This window comes from Notolepis coatsorum (assembly GCF_963971535.1).
Source record: "Notolepis coatsorum genome assembly, chromosome: 14".
NCBI classification, from domain to species: Eukaryota; Metazoa; Chordata; class Actinopteri; order Aulopiformes; family Paralepididae; genus Notolepis; species Notolepis coatsorum.
Genome location: NC_140178.1, coordinates 58,603,963 through 58,617,914, shown reverse-complemented (window position 1 = coordinate 58,617,914; position 13,952 = coordinate 58,603,963). Strand labels below are relative to the sequence as shown.

At 47.3% G+C, this 13,952-nt stretch overlaps 1 protein-coding gene across 1 annotated transcript in view; it reads left to right on the top strand.

The window, feature by feature from the left end:
• Positions 1-469: 469 nt before the first annotated feature.
• The window catches only part of slc16a3a (solute carrier family 16 member 3a), a gene marked incomplete at both ends in the record, with an annotated part of 40,318 nt that continues 26,835 nt past the window's right edge, over positions 470-13,952 (top strand). Inside the window, one exon of the mRNA XM_084329116.1 lies at positions 470-692. Within this exon, the coding sequence (XP_084185242.1) occupies positions 470-692 (223 nt within the window). The remainder of the gene's footprint in view (positions 693-13,952) is intronic.

Below are 13,952 nucleotides of genomic sequence, written 5' to 3'. Positions count from 1 at the left end.
ACAGGAATATTCAGCAAGGTACTAGTATTGCCAGGGTTAGGGGTTCCATTCCCTGTGTAGCTCAATGGGTAGAGCAAGGCACTAACACTACCAGGGTTAGGGGTTCCGTTCTCCTGTGTAGCTCAATGGGTAGAGCATGGCACTAACACTGCCAGGGTTAGGGGTTCCATTCCCTTGTGTAGCTCAATGGGCAGAGCATGGCACTAACACTGCCAGGATTAGGGGTTCCGTTCCCCTGTGTAGCTCAATGGGCAGAGCAAGGCACTAACACTGCCAGGGTTAGGGGTTCCGTTCCCCTGTGTTGCTAGATGGGTAGAGCATGGCACTAACACTGCCAGAATTAGGGGTTCCATTCCCCTGTGTAGCTCGATGGGCAGAGCAAGGCACTAACGCTGCCAGGGTTTCTCTTGTTTTTCATCTTTCCACAGCTTTTGCATCTGCCATCGTCGAGACGCAACCCTAGAGGATCATGGGAGGTGCAGCGGCGGACGAGGGTCCCAGCGGGGTGAAGGCCCCCGACGGAGGGTATGGTTGGGCGGTGCTCACCGGCTGTTTTGTCATCACTGGTTTCTCCTACGCCTTCCCTAAGGCCGTCAGCGTGTTCTTCAAGGAACTCATCAGGGAGTTCGGGGTGGGCTACAGCGACACGGCCTGGATCTCCTCCATACTGCTGGCTATGCTCTATGGCACTGGTACCACGCCGCCAGCCTGGCTGCACACAGTCACACACACACGGTCACACAACAACAATTATAGAAATACTTACTGGGACACATGGCCTTATGCGTGTGCATGCAGACATGATGCACGTGCACACACCTAAACACACACATGTGCACATTGACACATAAAGCTGTAAGCATACTTTATATGAATAGATTTGTACACACACACACACACACACACACTTGCGTTTACTAACATGCACATGCGCATGCGCACGCACACACACACACACACACACACACACACACACACACACACACACACACACACACACACACACACACACACACACACACACATAGTAAGTAATAAGTAATAAGCTTGGGTACGTTCACACTTTGGTGACGTCCTGCGAAGTGGAACGTAAATTTGCCTAGTATGCAAGGAGGTAGCAAGTGCCCAAGAGCACAGGGATAATTAAAACAGTCAATTAGGACTACTTGATAGCTCCTTTTCATCCATTGTGGATTAAGATAAGATAAGATAAGATAAAATAAGATATTCCTTTATTAATCCCCTTGGGGAAATTCCAGATTGCGTTACTGTCTACCATTACTGTTCTACATGAAAATGCAGCTGGTTGTGCTGGCTATGTTTGGCATTGTTCTTGCCCACTTTCCTTGAAGGCCCCGCCAGCGATTAATGTTGAAGATGTAGGCTAGAGAGCAGAATTCTTACTTTGATAACTAGGATGTTTTGCTGGTCCCACATCAGCTTAAAATATCACTGCACATTTAATTTCTTCTCCTTCAACTTCTCTTTATGCACATGTCACCCCCATACACACACACAGATCAATCAGAATAAACCTGCAATATTACATGAGAGGCTGTTCTTTCCTTTTATTATTGGCAGGACAGTGATGCAGTCACGAAAGAGGCGCTTGGCTTAGCCGTCTTTGGAAAATAATTGAAACTGTTTCCTATTTAGGCTATTTGTTTATTGAAATACACAACCAACAACCAATCTTAAGCGTGACGGGTCCGGTACCAGTCCCAAAATTACATCACGTCATAAGTCTCTCTACCTTGCGGGGAAAAAGCGAATCTACGAATTCCAATCTGACTTCAGAACATCCCACTCCACTGACACATCTCTATTTGAACGACCACATCAAACAAGAGGTGGATGCGGGCAAATGCTGCGGCATGGTCATGCTGGACCGCCAAAAGCATACTAGGACCGTTACTGTTCCTAATTTATGCAAATGACATGTCATCAGCTTGTGACTGCAACTTGTTCCTGTTCGCGGACAGGGACAAGTTGCAGGTTGAAAAAGCCCTCAGCTCTGAACTCTGCAGAATATGCACCTGGCTCGCTTATAACAAACTATCATTACACAGTCGGCTACGTGGCGTAGTGGGCAAGGCGCTCGCCACAAATGCGGAGACGCTGGGATCGTCTGTTCGATCCCAGCGCTCCACATTGCTTTCAGTTTAGCTGGTCGTCCGTACTAATACACATTGGCCGTATTAGGGGGTGGGAAACTGATGGGTGGGGATCGGGCGTTGTGGACAGCGACTCCTACAGGTCGGTTGGTGCGCCTGCGCAGTAGAATCAGGAAGTGTCGGGGGCAGCGTGAGCCTCCCACGCGTTACTCCTCGCCACTGAGAGATCGAGCTGCGCAGGTGAAAAGATGCGACTGCTGTTACCTCAAGTACCGGAGGGGACTTGTGCTATGTATGACTTAGTCCACATTGCAGCCGGCTTGTGGGAGGCAAGAAACAGCGTTCGTGACAGGGGAGGGTTGAATTGGATGATACAAAAATTGGGATGGGAGAAAATATAGAAAATGGGAGAAAAAGTGGATAAAAAAAATATATATCATTACACCTGGGTAAAACAGAGTCCATTCTCTTTAGATCAAATAACAAACTCAGCAAGGCCAACGGATTCTCTCTTACAGTAAGTGACAATATTGTCACAAGGAAAGATGAAATTACATACCTGGGTTCCATCCTAAAGGCAAATCTTTCCTGTGACAAAATGGCAACCAATGTAATCAAAAAAGTCAGCCAACGAACAAGATTCTTGTACCGGATCTCCTCTCTGGTAAACAAGAATACCCTGAAGACACTAACAGGAGCACTCATTCAAGGGTACTACGACTATGAGTGCACCTCATGGTACCAAAGCACCTCAAAGGCACTAAAAACAAGACTACAAACATCACAAAACAAACTGGTCAGACTACTGCTTGACCTTACTCCTTCTATCCCCAGGCCATCAGGCTGCTAAACGAACAATAAACACCATGCAACAACCATCAAATGCACACAGCACACACACCCACACGCACACGACTCACTCAAACAAACAACACACTGCAGCACCCACTCTCCACACTTTAGATCACACAAACACACTTTACACTTTATATTGATTGATAAAGGATTTGCAATACAACTCGTACACCTACTGTAAATTGTACCTAAATTGCACCTCATCCCATTTCTGCCTTGCACTATATAGTATTGTATATTAGTACACTGCACAGTATTGTATATTATATGGTAACTCAGTTACGTCTATTCTGCATCGAACATTGTACATATGTCTAAACTGAACACTGTGACCTCATTTATTTTACTTCTAATTTTACTATGTTATTTTATTTCATACTTATCTTGTCTTGCACAGTCTCTGGAGCGTAACAGTAAGAAGCATTTTGTATAAAAGTATTCTGTACTTCTGTATGACAACTATTAAAGAAACTTGAAACTTGAAACTTAAAACCAACCTCACCCCTGCCCACTTTGACAACATAGGATGGCTCAGGGGGCTTTCTCATTAGGAACGGGTGCTCCGCTCCGTCCTCGCTCCGTCCTGAGTGCGAACTCCAGTGCGAACTCCCCCCCTCCCTCTCCCCCTCTGGTTTGTGTACACACTGCAGTCTGGTTCGCTCCGGTTTTTGTTTACGGTTTGCGTTTTGAGCGTGTAAGCTGCCGTAGGCGATGATGTCACTCTCGAACGCCAACACAAGCAGTTGAACACACGGTTATGGAAACTGGATGTCCGATATAAAGAAACGAATAACCAATAAATATGAAGTTATCTTTGAGCCTCTGTTGTCAAGCGTCGTCAATATAACCCACCCCCTTTTTCTCACGAATGGAACTTGTGTCGTGGAGTCCGCTTTGAGCGTTTCCAGGGTTAGCGGCTAACGCTAGTTAGCTTAGCCTATTTATGGGATAACTTAGTTAGCCCATTGCTTGCGTCAATTATATTGCATGTCACTGGTCTATAGAAATAAATGCATTCGAACAAGAAACTAATGTATCGCAATGGCAACAAAAATTTCCAGGCCTAATGCGAGCCAGGGAAGTCTTGTGCTTGTAACGTGGCTTCATGTTTTCATCCACTGAGCCGTGAGGCTCAACATGCTTGTTTGGTTGAGGTCTGAACTCGCCAAATTGCCCATAAATATAGTTTTTGTTGGTATTGTCCAGTTGTTGCTGTATGTTTTTATCTGCCCAAAATTCAAGCAAGCATGAAAGCATTACAGTAATGACGTTGTGTGTGTCAGCAAGTTGATACAGCAAGCCTCTTCCGTGTTATGGTACAAGCTTGCACACCACGCCCCCCGCTCCGTCGTCGGCGACGCTGGTTCGCACCCGAGACCACCTATTCCAGCGGTCCAGGTTTGGAGCGAATCAGCGTCCCCGGTGACGGGGGGGAGCGTTCTCATAAGGGACGATCACACCCTAAGATTCGACCCCGAATGCCCCCTTAGAGTAGACGACAGAGTACAGCAACTTGCAATAGGAGGGCCCTCATTTATCAACGTTGCGTAGGCACAGATATGTGCGTAACCCGTGCGTACGATCATTTCTAAGCAAAGTGTGGGACTTATCAAATTGAACTTGTGCTTGACTTTGTGCGTATATCTACGCACAGCTCGGAGCATGCGTACCTGGGCGCCCGGTGGTAGAATATTGAATATTGCACCGCGGAAATAAGATTCCGTGCATTAGTTTCAACAATGACGTGTTTTGTATGACCCGTAATTCACTATAGTTCATTGTAAAATAGCGACATTAGTGTAATTATTGTCAAACCCTAAATAGCATGTGGAATAGGTATTTCCGAATGAATTCAGCCTGGTTCGTAGCGTTATTATAGGAATACTTCTCCGGTGTGAGCTCAGATGTTTTCAGAGATATAGGGCATGTCTATTTGCAGAGAGAGAACATAATAATATTAAGTAGAGTCAGCTACCCGAGACATATTCTCCTTGATTTGTACCGCAATTTGAGACCCACATTGGAGCGTGGAGCAAAACGCAGTGTTGGATGTCTAATTTCCCCAACCCCACCAACTACATACAATATCCATATATCAATAACAGGAGGCCAAGAGAGGATTACCAGGTTACCCAACATCATCGGAGCAATATATAGACTGTACCCAGTGTTGGGCAAGTTACTTTAAAAAAGTAACTAGTTACAGTTACTAGTTACTTCTTCCAAAAAGTAACTAAATTACTTACTCAGTTACAAATTATAAAAGTAACTAGTTACTTCAGAAAGTAACTATTGCGTTACTTTCAAGATTTTATTTTTTTACATAAACAACATACACAAATCTAAACTATTTTAATGTTGCTGTGGGACAAAGTGAGACTAGCCTCCAATCAAATGCCATGTATGTAGATATTATAATTACTATGTTTATATAGTGGATCATACAAATACAAACAGAATAGATGTTTTGGAACTTTTGATATGTATTGCCCCTCAACAGGCCACAACTGGGCAACATTAAATTATGCTTGTTAAGCACTATACCAAAAATAAATAACAAATATATACTGATTGATTGAACATTTTAATTAACAGATTGCAGAATGGGTACAATACAGTACGGCTCAATACACACAATTGTTAAGGGGATGCAGACCAGAGAAAGAGTTTCGTCTTGTTTACATCAGGGTCCCCCATTTTCAATTCATGACATTTATGACGAAAGTCTTTCTCTGGTCTGCATCCCCTTAACAATTGTATGTATTGAGCTGTACTGTACTGTACCCATTCTGCAATCTGTTAATAAACTTTTCAACAGTGGCGTCGCGTGGGTAAAATAACAGGGGAAGCCAAAAAAAAATTATTAAAAAAAAAATTATTCAATATTTTTATTAATAATTTTTTTTTTTTTTTTTTTTTTTTAAGTCAAGCAGTCACCATGTACACTACAGTATGGCTCGGCGGCCAGTCAAACGTTATTTTTATTTATTTAACAGATTGCAGAATGGGTACAATACAGTACGGCTCAATACACATTTACGATGAATTGAAAATGGGGGACCCTGATGTAAACAAGACGAAAGTCTTTCTCTGGTCTGCATCCCCTTAACAATTGTATGTATTGAGCTGTACTGTACTGTACCCATTCTGCAATCTGTTAATAAAGTTTTCATTCATTCACACACAATTGTATAAGGGGATGCAGACCAGAGAAAGACGTTTGTCTTGTTTACATCAGGGTCATTAATACTGCTGGAGCATTGGTTAATTTTTGGTCCGATTTTTCCTTGCGCGATTTTGCGCGCCGCGTGGGAGCAAATTCGAGACACATATTCGGTTGCAAAAAGGTGTCCCACGGTCTCCTCTATGGCCGTGAATATTTTCACGCGGATCGGAATCACGGCGCGCCCGTGGGACACTTTTCCGTTTCGGCGAGTTTATTCCACGCTTTCTGTTTTCCTTTTCTAAGCATTTTAGGGGCTACATGTGAATCAGTAAAAGTTGCGGGACGCCCAGATGTTTCCACGATAGAAAGCTCGCGTGGATCCCATAATAGGCTCACTTAATACAGCGTTTTTAAAATCACGCGACATTTTCAGGGTCGCGAGCCGACCTTTTCCCCTCGTTTTCGATGATGGAAGTGATTTAGGAAAAGCTTCGGCACGCCGAGAGGTCCCCGTGGATTTAATCTCGCGAGGATCGGGGCAATATTCGGCCCGTGGGAACAGTTACGGGTTAATACAATGTTCAGAGTGCAGAGGGGAAAATATGGCACCTGCCCCGCCTCCAGGTGGAATATTATGCTGAACGTCTTCCTCCCAGCTCCGTTTTAAACTTTTAGGGTGTGGCCAGTGGCAGTCAGCTCGAATCTGATTGGCTAGGATCGGATTTGGAGTTTGGACTCACTCTATAATGCTGGAAGCCTGGAGAAAGAGACCTACCCACTGCTTCTCTCCTATACTAGCTGCAGTAGTGAGCACAGTCTGACAGTGTGTTAGAGGGAGTGAGAAGGAGAAGAGGGAGACATTAAAAAAAAAAAAAAAAAAAAAAACACAGATGCACAGATGAATGTAAACTATATTAAAAAAAAATTATATTTTAATTTTTTTTTTTTTTTCATATTTCATATTTCATAATTTGATATGAAATTTATAGGGAGGCATGGCTTCCGTTGGCTTCCACAAGGATTCGCCACTGCTTTTCAATCGATCAATCAATCAATGACATACACAACATACAGATATAAGAATCGAATCGAATCATCTAAACTAATCTAATCATGACATTTAAGACATGCATGACATACAGAGATATATATATCTCTGAGCACCTGAAGCCTGTGCTATTAAACCAGGAAGTGCAGCACTGTTGATAAGGCTGTCAGCACTGCAGTAGAGCCACTCAGTGCCCTGCGCTGCAAAGAGTGAACACAAAACGCTCATGGACCCGCTGTCTCATGTTGACTGAGTCGCTTGTGTTGTTCGTTGGATTCGTTTTGGATTATTTGGGCTCAAAACGTACACTACACGGACCGCGGTCTCATGCTGACTGATCAGTGATCGCTTGTCTTGTCGCGCTGTGTGTCAGACTCTGGATGCTTTAGACACCCGCCCACCTCCACCTCTGATTGGCTTACCATGACATTTTATTCAACCTCAGCCAATCGTCAGCATGTATGCTTGGCTCGCGCACTGCCCACTAAACAAGGAAGAACATATTATTGCCTCTCGGCGCAGAGATCTGTCTGATGAAAGAAACAGGTTCATTCATAGTAACGCGCCGCATTTTTTTGCAGTAATGGTAACGGCGTTATTAAGATTGGAAGAGTAATCCGTTAGATTACTCGTTACTGAAAAAACTAACGCCGTTAGTAACAAAGTTACTTATAGCGCCGTTATTCCCATCACTGACTGTACCCATGTAGCTTTCAAAGCTCCATCAATAAACAAAATCCAGCAATGTGAACGGGATTCCACTCAGTCAATGTACAGAATACTACAGATAATCTGCGATGCGCATTTTGGCTGATAATGTGCCGGTGGCCGGAGTCTCATTCAGGCCTAATTGTATTTAATTCAATTGTAATGTTATTACTGGGGTATCTAAAACATCACTTAAATGCAGATCAGGGTTATCCACTGAAGCCATAATGACTGACCAGAACCACGGGCTCACGACGAGCGCACAATAGGCATTGTAGAGCGCAGAGTTGGCCTGCTGAAATTGATTTCATTTCAGTCATTACAGTGCTTAATGTCGGGTCAGCTTGTCATTTATTTCTGTCAATGTGCTGGTTCTGTAGCAGGACTGGGTCAGTCAACATCCTTGGCTCCCGGCGCACCGAAGACGCTCCCTCCTCCTCAGCGGAGTTGTCTGTGAACTTGGCAACTTCATTGGATTTATTTATTCTCTAAAAATATCTATAATCATACGATTAAATATTGTTTAAAATAAAACGGCAAATACTATTATTCTGTGTGTCATGTTTCCAAATAAGATTGTTCACAACGGGAAATGCTGTATACGTTGAATTAGTTGGTTAGACCTCGGTGATCAATCTCGCTCTCAGTGAAGTTTCTCAGAGTTCGCTCGGGTTAGACCATTATTTCACATCCCATGGGGGTGTTTCATGACCAGATATGGATAATCATGCACGAGCATTGACGGTAAGGACGAATGGTATTTATCAATACGGAGTGTGCGTAGGACCCGTGTACGCACGGTTGTTAAATCCCGATATTTCTGTGCGTACACACATTCTAAATTCTGTGCTTAAGTACGAATATAGAACACTTTCTAAGAATTGTTGATAAATAAGGGCCCTGGGTCTTCAATATACACTACATCACTAAGATACCCATGTACATGTCGAAATACTTCCCAAAGGTCAGTGAATTCCACGACCACAACACCAGAGGGTGTTCCACAAATCATGTTCAACCCAGATTCGGCTCAAACAAGGGAGTAAACACGTTTCACAATGTGGAACGCCCTACCCACAGCCGTAAAATAATGTGAATCCCTACCCACCTTCAAAACCGCTCTCAAAGAGCACCTACAGGAGGCTGCAATTCGAAACTGGTCCCGGTAAATGTCCAAACCCTGACGTGACGTTCATCAACAACGAAGTGGTGAGTCCTGATTTACTCAAATTAATTGGCTGCTGGTTTATGAGTGTTTTTCGGTATGCTTTTGTGTCATGATGACATTCATGTTTTAGTCTGTCTGCAGTGTGGGGGCATTTAATTGTTGCTGAGAGAAGTATAGGCAGCGAGGCATGACAGCGCCTGCCTGGTGCTGAAATGGCAGACGAGCAGTTATATATCAACTGGCCTCGCGTCACGCTCTGCCTTCTGAGATAACCCATTATCTCCAGCACCTAGTGTGCTCCGGGGAACAAAACAAATGCACCCACTTGTAGGTGACCACGCCACTCCCATGCGTCCCCTATATTACGCCGGAAGTGGTCACGCCTCACCCTTCCTCATTCGTTTCCAACGTGGAAGCAGCTCAGATGCACTTCTGAATTGGAGATTGTTATGAAACAGAAGGAGAAATTACACAATGTTGGGAATTCGCCAGAAGTTCGCCAGCCCCCGGAACCTTCTCGGCACGTCCTAACAGCGCGGCGGTCCTGTCCTGTGTTTTCCTCGTCGCATGACAGCGGACCGAGGGACTTTGCGCGACGGTTGGCAGTCGAGCCATGTCACGCCCAGGTAGGGCCTGCGCTAGCAGGCATTGGTACTGGCATGTGTAATACTGCTTGTTGTATCGTGAGACGACCGAGTGATGTATTGGCGCAGTGGGTGGGATACTTGGATAAGCGTGGTCGTCATGACTCTCTTTTGGATGTTTTTCCAAGTATCCTAGCGTGCGCAGCTACAGCTAATGCTAAGATGTTTGGGGCGCCGTTCCCATGTGCCCCGCCGGGGTTGTCACCACTCTTCCCTCCTCTTAACCGTTTCATTGCTGAAGGTCAATCTGTGTCTAATGTTGAGGGTTTTGAGGCTTTTTTACCCTTTACACGGATGGATGGGCTGACGACAGGGCTCAAGACAGGTGTGCCGTGCTTAGAGGAGCAGGTAGCATCGGTCCTTTGCCCTGGCATGGTTGAACGGTATCCCACCCGGAAGCCGACGCCGGAGGGCCAGTCGACCCGGCAGGTGGCTGAGTGGGCTGATGAAGCTTATATCGCCGCAGGACGGAATTTAGCAGCAACCAATAACATTGCTCAATTGGCTGCTTTTCTGTCCAAAATGGTGTCGGGTAGTGGGGCCTTAGGGCCAGCCGACGTCAAAAACATCGCACAAGCTTTTGAGGTTATACAGCTTTTGACCCAGCCGCAGGCTATAACCGCAGGGAGGGCTAGGATGCTGTCAACAGGCATCTTTTGTTGGAGCAATCTCCCATTGAGGAGGAGAGGAGACTTCCCCTCTTCAGGGCTCCCATCTCCGCAGATGGACTTTTTGGTCTGTCCGCAGGGGCGCAGGCGGTATTTGACCTGGGCTCCACACCGCCCCACACCACGCAGCCAGAGGTGAGAGCACGGCCTTGCCAGCGGCTGCGGCGAGGCCCCCGGCCAGCGGCCCTGTTTCCCCCGCCTGAGATACCCTGGGTACAAGGAAAACAGGTGATCACAAGGCCGACAGCCTCGGCGGCCGAGGGATCGGCTACATTAGATGGGCACACCCTAAAAAAACATCGCCATCTAGCTGTGTCTAGCACGCTCTCCGGTTACTCCCCCCTGCTACACTACGGGACACAGGGCTCTGATTTGTCCCCTTTGGCTGCGGGCCGCGTTCTTCCAGTGAAGCGCAAGCAGCCCCACATTTCGCTTCTCATGGAGACAGGGGCTGACACCCAGTTGCTAGCTAGGCCTGGGTCTGTCTATGAGAATGCTGTGCTGTCAAGCAGCTCCCACACCACACGTCCTGCGTCTGTGTTTGGTGAGCCTGGTGTTGAGTCTGTCGACGGAGCAGGGTTCCCTGTATCTAAATTTTTTAGTCAGATAGGGAACTCTAGGCCCAGGAGGTCACAGCGTGGGTTCCCCCAGCCCCGCCCTCGCCAGGCCGGGTATTACGTTAGTGCCTCCCCCGACCGGAAGACCGGCGGTGGTCAGTCAGGCACGCGTGATTTGGGTGGTAGTAATATCACTACAGGGCTACGGTGTGTAGGGACTCACCCTATCGGGCAGCGTGGGGACCACACACCTTGCATGTCCAGCTGCAGAGCAGGCTGTCCTCAGCAGTCTATGCAGGGAAGATGCTCAGCGGGGGAGCCTATGTCACCAGGGGTGATGGCCGCTGTCCCCGTATCAGGCCAGCCCTTTCTGTCGGGGTTCCCCCTTGGGTGCGATTGTCTCGTTGATAGAGTCAGGGTGTGATATCCCGGCTCCGCGAGACGCCCTGCTCGCGCGGTTGGCAAGTCCAGGGTTGGCAACACACAGCGGGAGGGACCGGGCCTCCTATCTACAGTTCCTGGCGGACCAGCGCCAGTTGGCTGCGGGTGCGCTTTGGGATTATCATCACGTATGGTTACAGGAGTGCCATATGTCGAGGTGGACGGAGAGAACGCTGAGGGAGGGGCTTGTGTTACAGTTTACACAACCCCACCCTCCGTTTTTGGGTTTGGTACAGACCCTTTTGTCAGGGTCCGCAGCAGTGACAGCTCTGGCCGATGAGATCCAATCTCTGTTGGCGAAGCAGGCCATCGTCGTGGTCCCAAGGGAGGACGCGATGTGTGGTGTTTACTCCCGGTATTTTCTGGTGCCCAAGAAATCGGGAGGTGTCAGACCTATACTGGACCTGTCCGTGTTCAATCGACTGATTGTGGCGAGAAAGTTCAGAATGTTGACCGTCAAACACCTGTTAAACGCTGTCAGAGTGGGAGACTGGTTCACCTCCATAGACCTGAAGGATGCGTATTTTCACATGCCGATCTTCCCTCCTCACAGGAAATTCCTACGCTTCCTGTTTCAGGGCATAGCGTACGAGTACCAGAGGCTGCCGTTCGGCTACTCTCTGGCTCCTCGCACATTCCCCAAGTGCGTGGAGACTGCGCTGGGCCCTCTGCGTCGTCAGGGGATACAAATCTTATTCTACCTGGATGACATTCTGGTCCTCAGAGGAGATCGCCAGGTCTCATACCAGGCTGGTGGTGGAATTCCTCACCAGTCTGGGTTTTGCTGTGAACTGGAAGAAGAGTACTCTTCCCAGTCAACAGGTGGAGTACTTGGGCTTGGTTCTAAGCTCAAGGCCCATGAGGGCAACCCTCTCAGAGCAGCGGCGGGAGGATATTCTCGGCTCACTCAGGAGGTTCCGTCCTGGCAGGACGGTTACGGCGCTGTCCGTGATGCGCCTGCTCGGTATGATGGCATCTGCTAACTCTGTGGTCCCTCTTGGTCTCCTCTTCATGAGGAGGATACAGAGGTGGTATGAAAATAGACCCGGTGAGAGACAAGTGGAAGCGGCTGAAGGTTCCCCTGTCAGTACTGGGGGATCTCGACCACTGGGGGAGGCCTGGGGCCCTCACCAGCGGGGTCCCCATGGGCAGTAGGCTATCACACGTCACAGTCTTCACCGACGCCTCCCTCACGGGATGGGGGGGACGTGTCGGGCCCACGTAGTAGGGGGCAGATGGCAGTACCATGCTGCCCGGTCTGCTCTACATATCAATGTGTTGGAATTGAAGCAGTCCTTCTGGTCCTCAAGCGGCTCGGCCGCCTTGTGGTGGACATGCATGTTTTGATCAGGACGGACAACACGACGGCAGCGTCGTATATCAACAGATAGGGGGGAGTACGTCTCTCAATCTGGGCAGCCTGAGGGCCCTCCACATCCCCGGCAGGGAGAATGTGGGTGCAGATGTGATGTCGCGGGGCGGCCCTCACCCCGACGAGTGGGGACTACGTCCAGACATAGTCAGACAGGTCTGGGACCAATTCGGGAAGGCCACGGTGGACCTGTTTGCGAGCAGTGCCCCTTGTGGTTCTCGGTCAGTTGGAAGGACAACCCCCCTCTGGGGGTGGATGCCTTCTCAATGTATCCGTGGCCGCCCGGGATTCTGTACGCGTTCCCCCCCATACATAGCTCAGCTGTTGGAGCGGGTACGTCGGGAGCGCAGGACTTTGATCCTGGCCGCGCCGGACCGGGCCACGGCTGTGTGGTTTCCGGCCCTGATTCAACTCTTGGTGGCCCCGGCGTGGCCTGTTCCGGAGTCGCCGCGGGCCCTCTCCCAGGCTCACAGGACAATTGTGTGTATTGTGTGTATTGTGTGTATTGAGCCATATTGTATTGTACCCATTCTGCGATCTGTTAATAAAAATGTCAATCAATCAATCAATCAATCAATCAATCAAAAGCAATCAATCAATCAAAAGCAATCAATCAATCAATCAATCAATCAATCAATCTAGACTGTATGACATAATGTTGCGTTTTTTGTTTTAAATGTATCCAAGAGTAAACATCCTAACCATGACACAACAGCAGTCATGGTGTATATTTTTAGCAATACGTTTGTTTACCAATAGGTTAAAGTGTTATTAGTGAGATTTTAGTTTTTGAAATGTGTTACAGTAATATTTTCGCGGAAATCCACCATTTTCAATTAGCGGCCGTCGCCGAATGATGATGATTTGTAGTCATATGAGCACAGGGCATCCAGAGCTCTCAATGAGCGTTGACATTTCGAAAAACTACAGTACTTGTGTATGAATTATTTTTATTTCTCTTATTTCTCAAGATTCTATACCACCAAACTGAACGTTATTGGCATAGATTGGAGCGCAGTTAGTGTGTCTACCTTCTGTGATCATTTAGCAACCATCTGTGTTGAAATCCGATCCAAAATGGTGGAGCCATATCCATTCTAAGAATCGAACTGTACATACAGTAGATTTCATTCTTCATTCTCGGTGCACGCCTGGTGATACTAAATCCAAATTGAACTCTGCCATTTGAAAGAGGATATTTGGCCTGGTCC